Source organism: Alexandromys fortis, unplaced genomic scaffold, assembly GCF_014885135.2.
Source record: "Alexandromys fortis isolate MF-2015 unplaced genomic scaffold, M_Fortis_MF-2015_v1.1 scaffold_218, whole genome shotgun sequence".
Classification (NCBI taxonomy): Eukaryota; Metazoa; Chordata; class Mammalia; order Rodentia; family Cricetidae; genus Alexandromys; species Alexandromys fortis.
The window spans coordinates 2,293,667-2,307,781 of record NW_026068112.1 but is presented as its reverse complement, the minus strand read 5'-3'; the positions used below and the strand labels follow the sequence as shown (position 1 = coordinate 2,307,781).

General features: G+C 44.1%; 1 protein-coding gene across 1 annotated transcript; it reads left to right on the top strand.

Annotated features, from left to right (window-relative positions):
* The first annotated feature begins 12,507 nt into the window (after positions 1-12,507).
* LOC126489946 (speckle-type POZ protein-like) lies at positions 12,508-14,023 on the top strand. The gene has a single exon (XM_050124562.1). The coding sequence runs from the start codon at positions 12,525-12,527 to the stop codon at positions 13,605-13,607; it is 1,083 nt and encodes a 360-aa protein (XP_049980519.1). The 5' UTR covers positions 12,508-12,524; the 3' UTR covers positions 13,608-14,023.
* Positions 14,024-14,115: the final 92 nt, after the last annotated feature.

Sequence of the window (14,115 nt, the reverse complement as noted above, 5' to 3'; positions counted from 1 at the left end):
TTTTTTGAATTTTCTATTTTGAAGCATCCCTACATATCTGGGACAAAGCCTTATTCATCATGGTAAATTATCTTTGAATATTCTGGCATTCAGTTTGTAATTATTTAATGTGTATTTTTTGCATCAGTGTTCATAGGATTTTGGTCTGTGATTTAGGTATCTGTAATTTTAGGCTATTGTAATTAGGCTAATTAGATTAGACAATGATCCTTCATTTCTTATTTCTGGAATAATTTGAGGAGAATGGACATTAACTCTTCTTTGAATGGCAGGTGGATTGCTGTGCCAAAACTGTCTGGCCCTGGCCTTGCTTTGGTGGGTGGAATTCTATGCTATTTTACTAGGGTTTATTCGTCTGTTTAAAATACATATCTAGGGGCTGGAGAGATGGCTCAGCAGTTAAGAGCACTGGCTGCTCTTCCAGAGGTCCTGAGTTCAATTCCCAGCAACCATATGGTGGCTCACAACTATCTGTAATGAGATCTGTTGCGCTCTTCTGGTGTGCAGGCATATATGCAGGCAGAATGTTGTATGCATAATAAATAAATAAATCTTTAAAAAAGAAAAAATACATATTTAATCTTGATTTTATTTTTCTAAAAGAAACATGTTTCCTCTGATTTTTTTTATCTTTGTTCTCTTTTACTTTGATGAGTATATAGTGTCTTTACTTACTTAATCTCATTAGTTTATTTTGTTAGATATAAAAGCAAGTACACCAGCTTACTTCCTAGGTCTGTTTGCTTGGAATATCTACTACTGTGAGATATTCTTTACCTCTGGCTGCAGCAGGAGGATGGAATCTGTGTCACATCCACTCTATTAGCCTGTAACTTTCACTGGGGAATCAATAACCAATGATGACTGAGTCCTAATCTTTTGTTGTGACTACTGTTTTGGTGGTGGTGGTGTGTGTGCTTCCCTACTTTTTTGCCTTTATTGCTCTGAGATTATTTATTCCCTGTATTATACATGGTTGTATTGAATCTTCTGAAGTTGAAGTTTTCCTTCAACCACTTTCTGAAGGGCTGTATTAGTACTTCAATGCTGCTTGTGAAACATCTCATATTTCCACTTAGGGTTTTGAAAGTTTTGCTGGATATACTTGTCAGGGTCTACATCTATGGTCCATTAGAGTCTGTTGCACATCTGTGTAGACTCCTTAGGCTTTTAAAGTATCTTCAACCCCTGAGATTTCAGAGATAAAACCTTGAGACACCAGCATTCTCAGAGAAAGTCAGAGGAAAAGAGTGTGGTGGTCAACGAACTCCAGAAATGGCACAAACTGCATTCCATATCACCAAAATCCCTCTGACTAGACTCTGCCCCATGCTCTGGAGGAATCCAACACCTGTACCTGGTCTGTCACTTCTGCATGAGGAATCTAATTGACATATTCTGTTCAGACACACAGTAGAAGCTGGCCATCCCCATCTGCTTTAATGGCCAGAATATGTGTAAGATGATCCCAGATTCCATGGTGGAAGTCAGGCTGAAAAATCACCTATGCAGCACCAGCTACCAAAACTAAAATAAGGGCCTGCGTGTCCTCACCTTGCAGCAAGTTCATTCCTTCCCTGGCATGAGAGAATACTTCTCCCAAATTCTAGCATGAACTGAAGACCAGCCAACATGTCTAACCTCCTAGACTGAGTAAGTACTGGGTTCTTGTACTTTTCCTTCACAGGTAGCCATTGTGGAATTAGCAGAACTGCAGCCCTAAGCCATTCCAATAAATCCCCCTCCATAAATAGAAAGATTTATTCTATATTTTGTTACTCTAGAGAACCCTAGAACAAAATTTTGGATATGAGTGTATAAAATGTTCCAAATTTTCAAAAGTTGTGTACAATTGTCAAAATTAATTACCAGTTCACCTAATATTCAATCTAGAAAAAAAGAATTAGTGGGATGTAACAATCCCTAGTAGTCTAGACTTGATAAGTATTTTGGAACTTTGGCTAAGGGTTTCTCAACTGATACAATAAGTCAAAAAAAAGCCATATTAAAAGTTCATATTTAATGAGCAAACCATTCTCGTGTGACCTCAGGGGAAGGAGAAATCACACACTGCTCCCTGGGAATGGGTCATAAAAAACCTGTAGGTTCAGTCTTTGAGCAGCTTCAGGGGAGAAGCTGCTGCTTGGTAGGCTTTCTGAAGGCAGAATCTGGAGAGTTCCAAGCTAAACATCCCAGCCTTCTTGGATATATGGTTGCCGGTTCAAGTCTGTCTGCTTCCTGCTGGCACTGGACAACATGGGGAGGGGGGAAGTCAGGAGTCAGAGGTCTCACACTCAATGGGAATTATGGGTAAAGAAGCATTCAGATAACTGCACTCCTGGAGACCTTGAGGAAACATTGCTAGTAGAAACACTGGTCTTATGCACCGGTCTAGTGGTGGGAAGAGTGAAGACTGCCAGAAAGAGTGGAATGGAGATGTGTCTGTTCATTATGGATAGGTACCCGCTTGAGTCTAGAAAGGTGGTACTAGCACTGATGTCCTAGGAGCTTGGAACATGCCAAATCAAGGGATGATGTGTTCCAGGAGGACCTGAACTATCATATCTATCACTTTACTGGGGGTAGAAAACTACTCCATCCATCCTGTGAAGGTGTCATTAAGAGTTAAGCGGTAATGAATCTTTTTATGAGTGGACATATGGGTAACGTCAACCTACCAGTACTCACCTGCTTGGTGTCTTCGGAACTGTGATACCTGGAGGGCCCCTTGTGGGTTGGTCTTGGCACAAGTCTGGCAGAAGAAGTGGACCTGTCTAGAGACTAATCCACCAGGCCAGATTCCTTGATACAGTAGCAGGATTCTTTCCCAAGAACGTGCAGGTATCTGTAAAACAGTTGGAACAGATTTACATCTTGGGGTCATAGCAAAAGGCTACGGCTTTGGGTTAAAAGGCATGAACATTTTTCCTAGATCCTGGTTTCAGCCTGAGGAAACACACCTTGAAGTCTATACTTAGAAGACAATCCGAGGAAATTCACTGAAGAAAAGAGGTTGAGCAAATGAAGGAGGAGGACAGAGGGAGGCTGATGAGTGAAGGAGAAGAAACAGAGTGGAACATGTCTGCAGGCTTCTATACTCTGCCTAATGCTAACCTGTTTGAGAGAGGAAGGAGCTAGCATTTCAGCAGAGTTTTGCCATGTGTGGCTAGAGACACTATAGTAATGCTGAAAAAGCCTCTCTGTAGTCCTGAGACCAGTAAAATCCACAGCAATTTAAAGACTTCTAAAAACTGTAGACAGTGCTCTATCAGTTTATCCAAACTGCATTTATCAATGCTAAAACTCCAAACCTCTGGAGTTCCAGTGTAATAATAGCACAGAAAGGGGAAAGTCTGAAACATCTTACATACCATAAGGGGGAAGTTACATCTGAAACTTGTTTAGCCTTTACTATGGAGTCTTTGAATAAGGCAAACCTGTCCATATTTTTAACAGGAAACTTAACTAATGAACTAATGACCTACCAAAGTGGTTGTAGCCTTGGGGGATGGGCAGAGCTATTAAACTGGTAAATCAGTCCGTACCCTAGTCATCATACACCGCAGAAGTGTCAAGGATAAATTTTACCTGAGTAAGCAGAAGTGAGACCACTTTCCAGCTAGGTAGGCAGCTATCCCAGATCTCTCTGTGGTCACTGGGGACAGAAGTCCCAAGTCACTTACCAGTCTTCAGCTGCCAAGCCCAGAAGATCGGACAGACTTTCCTGTGGAGTAGGAATAGACTGGCCTAACTTGTCTTGGCAAAGCATGATAATCAATTCCCCAGTATCCCACCTGTCCACAGTCTGGACAGGGTCTTGGCAGCAGTTAAGGTGCAAGGTTTCCACTCCATGGCTGGCTTTGCTACATTTAAAGCAAGCTGCTGGGGAAGTTCTTCTGTGTCCATCCATCTTCCAAGGATGAGAGAGCACTGCTGCCAGGAGCTGACATGTCTCTATCATGAGAAGCTTTTTTATTAAAATGCCAAATTCTCAGATCTCTGAAGCTCAGAGGATCAGGGGATCATAATCTTTTAGGCATATCAAAACTAGACAAATGTTGTTTAGGCTTAACTTTCAGAACACATATATAAGCTAACTCTGGTCATACCAAAGACTCATCCTTTATGCAGTAACTGATGGTTAACATGTATATCCTAGTGCAACACTATGGAACACAGCATGTTCTGTATGACCTAGTTTACAAAATTAGGTAAAACAGCTTACCAAAGATAGTAAAAAAAAAAAAAGTAAAAAAAAAAAAAAGAGGAAGAAGAAGAAGAAGAAGAAGAAGAAGAAGAAGAAGAAGAAGAAGAAGAAGAAGAAGAAGAAGAAGAAGAAGGTTAGAAGAAATATCTTTGTCTCTAGTGTTCAGCTGTGGTCCTAAGACATAGAGCATAATCACATTCTATGGAAGGCAAAATAAAGTATGAACATTGTAAACACTCAATGCTTTTAAGATCAATATTAAGGGGATTACACTCACATTACAAAATCTGACTGTCAGATATATCCCTTTTCATGAATGTATGGAGGTGCAGCTTTAATACCTCATTAAAACAGTGTTGTTTTAAATTCTATCTCTCATGAGCCTTACTTTTTAGGACAGAACAGGAATTATCATACAGAGATCTATCCTAATCTAAAATATATTGGAGACCTAATGACTCATAGGTTGGACCACTCCACATGGTCACCTTTATTTAAGATGGTGTTGAAGTCATATGACCTCCCTTCTTTTCAAATTTAGTCAAAACAGTGGCTCCCCACCTGATGTATTTAACTAAGGTGGTGGCAGACCACATGCTGTTTTCCAGAGCAGTTTTAATTTGTAGTTATCAGTTTTAAGTTAATTTTTTGTTACAAATTTTAAACCGTACCTAATATTGTTAACTGTTTAGGCAGAACAGCATAAAATAACTTTCATCAGATTCAGAACAGGAAAAGACAGACACAAAATCTGAGTTCAGTCATTAGCCACAATAGCAATGACTGACACACAGAACTTGGACACTCAGGCATCCAAGAGCAGTCAGAAACAAGCATGTAGTGGCCACACATTTACACGTCCAACTGAGTCTGACATAAACATCCATCCATACACACAGATCCATCCATACACACAGGATAAAAGGAACTTTTTAAACAGTTTTCCCACTTTCCGTGGGAAATTATGTCAGATGGCCAAGTTAAAAAATCCTGAAATAAACATTAACAATACAAGAAACCATGGGAATAAAAGACTTTTTGGGAGTGAGTAAGTTGAGAGTGACTCCCAGGCTGTTGGGGGAGGGGCGTGGATAGCCATGTCCTGGGCTTGAAACTGTGGTGTCCCTGGCTTTCGTTTACATGTTGTAAGGGTGGGAGAACAGTCAGGAACAGAAAGGATGGATCTGTTGTGGGAAGAATCCCAGCATGGCCAGACCAAAGTCGAAGTGGGCTCCCGTCTGCGGGCCCTGTCAAGGTGGGCCATTGAGAGAAACAGCAGGAACCAGAGTTAGTGTACGAGAAACTGGGAGAGCGATTGAGAGAAAGGGCATCTTGGAACGAAGGCTTGTGAAGCACGCAGGTGAAGAGGAACGGTGGCAGGGGCAGAGATCCAGAGACACAGAACAGGGGAGGGGATGGGAGCTCAAACCAACGTATGGTGTGAGGCAGCCCCAGTTAGGAGTCTCTGGTGACCCACAAATACCCATTTGCAAGCCTCTTGCCAGAGATCAGAGGGTACAAAACCACATCCAGTTCTACACAATCACAATACCTTAATCAATATCAGACATACATATAACAAAATTGACCTTAAAATCCATACCAATGCAAATTATTCATATCTATATCATATCCCCCTTTAAATGTAAAAGAACATTTATAAACAATATTTGGGAATATGGACACAGTTTTTTCTCTCCAAACTGCTTCATGCTGAATGGGGGCACTGTTATTTAGGTCTTTCATGGTATAACCTGTGGGCTAGATTCATCTCAGTCAGCAGTTGAGTGAAGTAATTTTTGAGGGTGTTCACAGCAACCTTTCAGGAGGGCATGGTCTATCATACCATATTGTGATAGAAGCAATCCACAGGGTCTCATCCTCTGTGAAAACAAAAGAAGGACTCTTCCAAAGCATCATAACCTTAGATCCAAATTTTGAAGTCAAGGCATTTTCAAAATATCTATCTTGGATTAGTTCAGCAGCATTTATAAACAAATATCTTTTAGCAGCTGTTGCTCTTTCCTCAGCTTTCAAACAATTCAAAGAGAGCATAATAGCATAGAGTATCAAGATTCTCTGTGTATTTTCCATCTTTGTGCAGCTTTATTTTAACCTCTATTTCATCTATTTTTACTTCTATTTTTTGAGACAGGTTCTCTGTATATCTTTGTCCTGGAATAACTCTGTAGACCAGGCTGTCCTTGAACTCACAGAGGTCTGTCGTCTCTGCCTCCTCAGTACTGGGATTAAAGGTGTATGCTACCACACCTTGAACTCACAGAGGTCAATCTGTCTCTGCCCCTTGAAGTCTCAGAGGTCAATTTACCTCTGCCTCCCAAGTGTTGGGATTAAAGGTGTGTACCACCACACCCAACTACTCTCTTTCTTTCTTTACTTTAAGAACTTTAACATTTTTCTTCTTCAAGCCTGCATATATTTTTAACACACTGTAAATCATTTAGAGGTTTTCTTTGTTTTATTAATCTATCTTTACTGTATCTCCCTTTTTCTGACCAAATGAGCCTTTAAATTACTGAGCAATATGGGTAGGATTAAAGCCATGGCTTTGCCGGCTAGATCCAGCCCATTCCTTAGCTTTATGAAATTCCAGCCTCTTGGCTGAGGTACCAGCTGGAGCCATGTTTATCACCACAACTCTATGGCGTTCCAAGGTCCCTGCCAGCAAGCAAGCTGCAGCATTCTGCTCACAGACCACAATCAGTTGGACTGCCTGCCTAAAAGAGTCAGAGTTTACCCTGGCAGGACGGCCCAGAAAACCGGCATTTTAAAACGGCACAGCTTTTTTCCTGCTACAGCTGAAAACCAAAAAACATGCATTCAGCTTTTCATCAACACTGTTTAAGTGTTTCGTGGCAGTGTAGCGCGCAGAGATATAGCGCGCGGAGATGTAGCGTGCGCCATGGCGCTGTCATGTCGTGGGCAGGGAGCCTGGGCGCCATTTGCTGTTCCACGTCAAACTTGGCAGACAACTTGTGCGCATGCGCGTGAGCTCCCCCCCAACGTGGGGAGTCTTTCGATCTGGCCATCCGATCTGGCCAATCATAATCTGGCACGATCACTCCATTCTGGCCTGAGCCATTGGGTTGATGACACGTCAGGGCTTTGTCTGGCACCGTATATATTCTTCTGCTTCATGGGGACGGGGTCTTTTGCCTCTCTACAACCTCAAGTGTAAGTGCTCCAATAAAGTGTGTTCTGAGAAGAATCCTGTTGCGGTCGTCTCTTCTGCTGGCGGGAGCGGCGTGCTGCAAGTGGTGCCGAACCCCGGGACTTCCATCAAGGCATCAGGCAGAGACCCCTGCAGAAGGGGGAGGATTCAGAACTCAGACGCACGGAGCGGCGGCGCGGGTGAGTTCTCCGTGAGTATTGCTTCTGACGTGCTGAGTGGAGGAGTGGATCCGCTTTGGGAGCCCCTGTCATTCGGGGTATGGTCATCTTGGTGCCTGTCCGCTGCCTTTTTTCCAAGCTGTCATAGAACCGGTCAAGGGTGTATTTGCTGGGACCGGCAGTAAATAAATGTACAGCATGGGAAATGTAGCGTCTGGACCAGCCAGCATGACGCCTTTCTCATGCCCTATCCAGAGGCTTCTTAGGGACCGAGATCTAAAAATCTCAGAGGGTACCATAAGGAAGTTTTTGGAGGATGTGGATCGAGTATCACCATGGTTCGGAGGCTCGGGGGACATCAATCTCCTTTGCTGGAACAAGCTAGGTAGGGACCTTGAGATGGCTAAGGCGGAGGGTAAGCTTTGGCCGGGAACTCACCCATTATGGAAACTGGTACGAGCCTGTTTGCGGGACGGGAAATGTGTCAAAGCAGTAAAAGACGGCCGGAGAGCGCTTTCAGCCTACCAGGATAGTGTGTCGGAGCTAGATACCAAGGAAGAAAAGACAGGAGAACCCAAAAAAACATAGGCCTAAGGAGGGCGACCAAAGCTCTCGGAAAAGGGAGGGCGACAAAAGCTCTCGGAAAAGGGAGGGCGACAAAAGCTCTCGGAAAAGGGAAAAGAAAGCTCCAGAGAAAGACAGGGAGCTGGAGGATACGTGGTATCCACTCTTGGAGGAATTTCCTAATTTTTCTATAGATGAGTCCTCCGAGGATGAGGACCAATTAGATGTAGAGGAGGAGGAGGAGGAAGATCTGGAGGAAGCTGCAGCTCAGTATGAACGGGAGCGGTATAGTCCGGAGTATGCTAAGCCCCCGCCATATGATTCACCCAGAGCTAGTGGTACGAGGAATGGCTCATCAGCACCTCCTGCCACTTCTGCTTCCTTTATTAAGCCTAGAACATGGAGCCGGTTGGCTACTGTGTTCCCCATCTTTCAGGATCCCAACACAGGGCAGAGATTTCATGAGCCGGTAAATTATAAACAGTTAAAGGATTTGGCTGATTTGGTTCAAATGGGTTGCATTTCGTATCAAAAGCATGTGTGCATAACCCCACTTTCTTTTGATAATTCCAGAAATGAATCAAAGATCCTAGGTGAATTCCTTGCTGGCAACTGGTCCAAGGAAGCAGAGAACCTGATCCAGGACCAGCTGTTGCAGATTGCTACCTTGAATGATACTCGTATACAGCCCATGACCCTTGGACAATTTACTGATTGGCTGCAATCCGCTTTTTCTTTCTTTAAGGAGTGGGTGGGGGTTGGCGTATTCGGTGCCATATGTTGCCTTGGCGTGTTTCTCTGCCTTTGGTTTCTGCGCCGATTTCGTGCACGGCAAGCTCGGGACAAAGCAATTATAGTCCAGGCCCTTGCCGCCCTCGAACATGGCATCTCCCCTCAGGTCTGGCTGTCTAGCCTCAAGCATGACCTATAACTGGATGTGGCCTCTGCACCCCAAGTCGTTACAGACATTGCACTGGGACAGGCACATCCTATTCTCTCTATTTTTTAAAACGTGCTGGTAGTCCTTGCACCTCATAGGCCTTGCTGCCATTGCACATGAGAGGATACACAGCATGACGCGCACAGCGCACCCTGACCCTTGATCGTTGGGGACATCATGAGGTCTCGAACTAGATCGGGTTTCTGCTTTAAAATATAAAAGGGGGAGATGTAGCGCGCGGAGATGTAGCGTGCACCATGGCGCTGTCATGTCAGGGGCACGGGGCCTGGGCGCCATTTGCTGTTCCACGTCAAACTTGACAGCTTGTGAGCAACTTGTGCGCATGCGCGCCCACAGCACATGCGCCCGCGAGCCCCCCCCAACGCGGGGAGTATTTCGATCTGGCCATCCGATCTGGCCAATCATAATTTAAGCACGATCACTCCATTCTGGCCTGAGCCATTGGGTTGATGACACGTCAGGGCTTTGTCTGGCACCGTATATATTCTTCTGCTTCACGGGGACGGGGTCTTTTGCCTCTCTACAACCTCAAGTGTAAGTGCTCCAATAAAGTGTGTTCTGAGAAGAATCCTGTTGCGGTCGTCTCTTCTGCTGGCGGGAGCGGCGTGCTGCAGTGGCAGGACCTCTTTAAAAAGCCCTAGGGTTTTGCAGCTAAAGCCAAGTCAGGAAGCCTATCCTAGATGAGAGCGCTTGCTTGCCTCTAGCAAGCAGAACAGACCTGAGAAATTGCTGCTACCAAGAAAACATGCTTTACTCTTTCCCAAGCTTTCTCAGGCTTTCAGTGGATTCAGTTCTCCACACATCTGGGCGCCATTCTGTTGAAGGAGCTGTGGGCCTGCTTTTGTCCCACCCGGCTCCCACATGACTAGCTTTACACCAGAAATAACAACACACAAATTGTATTCTTTTAAACACTGTTTGGCCCATTAACTCTAGCCCTTACAGGTTAATTCTCATATCCCGATCAACCCATCTCTAATAATCTGTGTAGCATCAGTCATACCGGGAAAGATTCAGAGCAGCTTGCTTTATGGCGTCTGCCCGGGAGAGGGGAGCATGGCCTCTGAGCTCACTTCCTCTTCCTCCCAGCATTCTGTTCTGTTTACTCCTCCCACCTATGTTTTAACTTATGAGGGCCAAGCAGTTTATTTTTTAACCAATGACCTTCCTCCATCAGACTGCCCAACTTTAGAGAATGAACTAGTCTTGCAGAGCTGTTTCATCATCTGTAAGAAAGTAACTGTGAGAGAATCTAGAAATGGTACAGCAGTAAAACGTGCTGGATGCCTTCCAGTGCTGGGAGCTGATTTGAATGGCTGCCATTACAAGATGGCATTTGGCCCTGGCCTCGCTTGCCCACACTCCCCCTGACCGGCAGGGGAACTTCCTTGTGGTCTGTAATTGACAAGGCTGTTCCCCCTGCTTTCTTTCCTGCAGGTGGGTCTCCAGAAAAGCAGTTAAAGTATCAAAGTATCAAAGGTTGCTAGGCAGACTCCCTATATAAGCAGCTACAGCTCAGAGCTCAGGGCCCCTTGCTTTCTGCTCTTCCTATAACCAAGAGGCTCCAATAAAGCGTGATTTGGGAAGAATCCTCGTCTGGTGGCTGTTCTTTCCTGCTGGTCAGGGAGTTCGCCGCATTCCAGAAGACTGGAATCCAATTTTCTGTGTTCATAGGAGAACTGACAACAATGGAAAGTCCAGAGGATCAAATAGCCTCTTCTGGCCTCTGAGGGCACAATAAGCTCATTTTGCACAGACTCACCTGCAGGTAGTAGAGACTGCACTTTCTTTTCTGGCTGCCCAGACTCTAATAATCACACAAAAACTATGTTAATTACAACACAGTTTGGTCAATGACTTAGGCATATCCCTAGCTAGCTCTTATATCTTAAACTAGCCCATTTCTATTAATCTGTGTATTGTCATGATGCTGTGGATTACCGGTAATGTTCTGGAGTCTTTCTCCTTCAGTAGCTATATAGCATCTATCTTTGTCCCTGCATTCAGTATACTTTTCCCACGTACCTATATTCTGCCCTACCATAGGCCACAGCAGCTTCTTTGTTAACCAATGGTAATAAAAGACATTCACAGCATACAGAGGGGAACCCCACTCACCCACCTGTGTAACAAGATCAAACATTAGCAGACCACCATACATAAGCACAACTGTCCCTTTAAGGGAAGCACCGTGGAAAGTGTAAAACCCAGCACTTGTTCTAAAAAACAGAAATGCCTACCACAACTAAGTCAGAGGCCTAATCTACCAAAGTCCATAGCTCAGGGAATATCTCTAAATATTAAACCTTTCTCAAAGCATACAGTAACATATTATGTGCTACCAGTTCTGGCTCACTATTATTGTTAGCTGAAGTGTGTTGACCCAGAATCTGGTTTTTGTGCATTAAAGCTGACTCTGAGAAAGTCTAGTTGCTGTACTGGAATCCCAAACACATTCATGTAGTTTCCATTGGTTTAGATCCATGTTCAAGCTGTATCTCATTTTTCTCTCTTTCTCTTTCTCATCTCTCTCTCTCTCTCTCTCTGCCTCTCTCTCATGCTCTCTGACTCTTTAGTCTCTGTGTGAGTGTTTGCATTTGGGTGTGTTTGTCTGTATGTCTTTCTATGTGTTTCTCTCAGTTTTGTATTCGTGCAATGAACAGTGGCTTTTTCTGGTATGAGGACATGCCCGCAGATTAACTATTAGTGCAGATTTCAGAGGCAGAAAGACACTAACATCTAATGTACTTTCCAAAACTTGAAAACATACACCTTTAATCCAGATCTAGAAGGTGGAAACACTCCTTAAACTGGACCACACCTTCTGCTGGAAGCATATAAAAGAACAAGGAAGAAGGAAGCTATTACTTTTTTGCTTGTTTGCCCTCACCTGGCAGCAAGTCCATACCTTCACTGGCATTAGAGAATTCCAGCATAGACTGAGGACCAGTCTGCACGTCTAATCTCCTGGACTGAGTAAGTACTGGATTCTTGGAATCTCTCTTCACAGTTAGCCAATGTGGGATTAGCAGGACTGCAGCCCTAAATCATTCTAATGAATCTCCTTTGTTCGGACAAAGAGAAAGTCGTTCTCTATGTTCTGTTACTCCGGAGAACTTTAGCACAACATTTTTGATATGAGTGTATGAAATGTTCCAAATTTTCAACTAAATATTAGCTATCTATTGACTTGAGATTCTATCTAGAAAACATGAACTGACAGAGCAGCCCCTGGTAATCTAAACTAGCTACACTGAAGCTAGTGTAGTCTCTGGATGACTTCAGAGACTCAAGGTCCCAACCCATATAAAAGTAAACAGGAGAGAAACAGACACTAAAAGTCTAAATACTGTCTATTGTTGTCTCCCACATGGTGAAGAGAAAACAAATCCTAATTCTTCATTTGCTTCCAATTTAGCCTCCAAACTATCTCCAGGATAAATGTCAAAAAACATCATAGCCCAGAGCTGGGACTACAAACTATTCAGTGTCTCAAATTTCTACTGCCAGTGGACCATAGACAACTTCCATTTTATTTTAGAGGAAGAGCAGGGCAGCATTATAAGTCCAAGTTTCTCAACAGGAGACAATGACAACTGGTGTTTGAGAGTTCATCCGAACGGGGTCGATGAAGAAAGCTCAGATTACCTGTCAGTTAACCTAAAGCTGCTCAGCTCTCCAAAGAGTGACATTATTGCACAGTTTCAGCTCTGGATCATCAATGTCAAAGGAGAAAAAACAGAAACTGTCACAAGTCCAAAATCCTTTAGGTTCCTGCCAGGCATTGAAGGGGGTTACAAAATGTTCATCCTTAGAGATTTTCTCTTGGACCATGAGTATTGGCTTCTCCCTGAAGACAAACTCACCCTCTTCTGCAGAGGACTCCTGTATCCAGACTCCCACAACATCTCCGAGGAAAGCACAAACCCAGAGATTCAGGCTTCAAGGTGCATGTTGGCAGATGAGCTAGGAGATCTCTGGGAGAATTCCCACTTCACAGACTGCTGCCTGTTTGTAGCTGGCCAGGAATTCCTGGCTCACAAGGCCATCTTAGCTGCTCGCTCTCCAGTTTTCAGAGCCATGTTTGAACATGACATGGAGGAAAGAAGAAACAACTGTGTTGAGATTCATGACCTGGAACCTGAAGTCTTCAAGGCAATGATGGGCTTCATTTACACCGGGAAGGAACCAGACCTAGACAGCATGGCAGATACTGTGCTGGCAGCTGCTGATATGTACGGCCTGGAGGGTTTGAAGATCCTGTGTGAGAGGGCCCTCTGCAGGAACCTCTCTGTGGAGAATGCTGCCCACACTCTCTTCCTGGCCGACCTCCATAGCACACAGCAATTGAAAACTCAGGCCCTGGATTTCATTACAGCTCATGCTTCTGAGGTCTCTGAGACCTCAAGTTGGAAGACAATGGTGGATTTATACCCCTACTTGGAGGCTGAAGCATACAGCTCCCTTGCTTCTCCTCAACGTTCTTTACTGGAGTCTCCCCTCAAAGGCCTGAAGCAAACCTAGAACCCTATCAACTTTGAGCTACATGTGTATCCCAGAGGCAGCAGCCAGTGCTGCTACCAATGCTGCTACCAGGTAGACTATGAGGTATGTGGAGCATTCACACTGAATGTGCTGAGACAAGCTTTAATACTGTTTATGTGTCGAATGGTATAGCAGTATATATCAAAATTTGTATTTTGATAATTAAATCTCGACTGAAGACTAGAGACAAAGCTAAAGCCACTAGAGGTCAGACAATGGTGAGTCACACCTTTAATCACAGAATTTGGGAGGGAGAGCCAGAAGGATCTCTGTGAGTCAAGGCTACTCTGGGCTACACACGATCAATGTAGGAACTAATCCAGGTGGTGGTGGCTCACACCTTCAATCCCTGTTCTAGAGAATCCCAGCACTAGAGGTAATGTAAAATGGGAAGAGAGAGAGGCTTAGTCTGCTTAGTCCATGGTCATCCAGCCATGATAGAGGAAAAACGTCTCTAGCGACTTGGCTGCTTTGCTTTTCTGGTTGT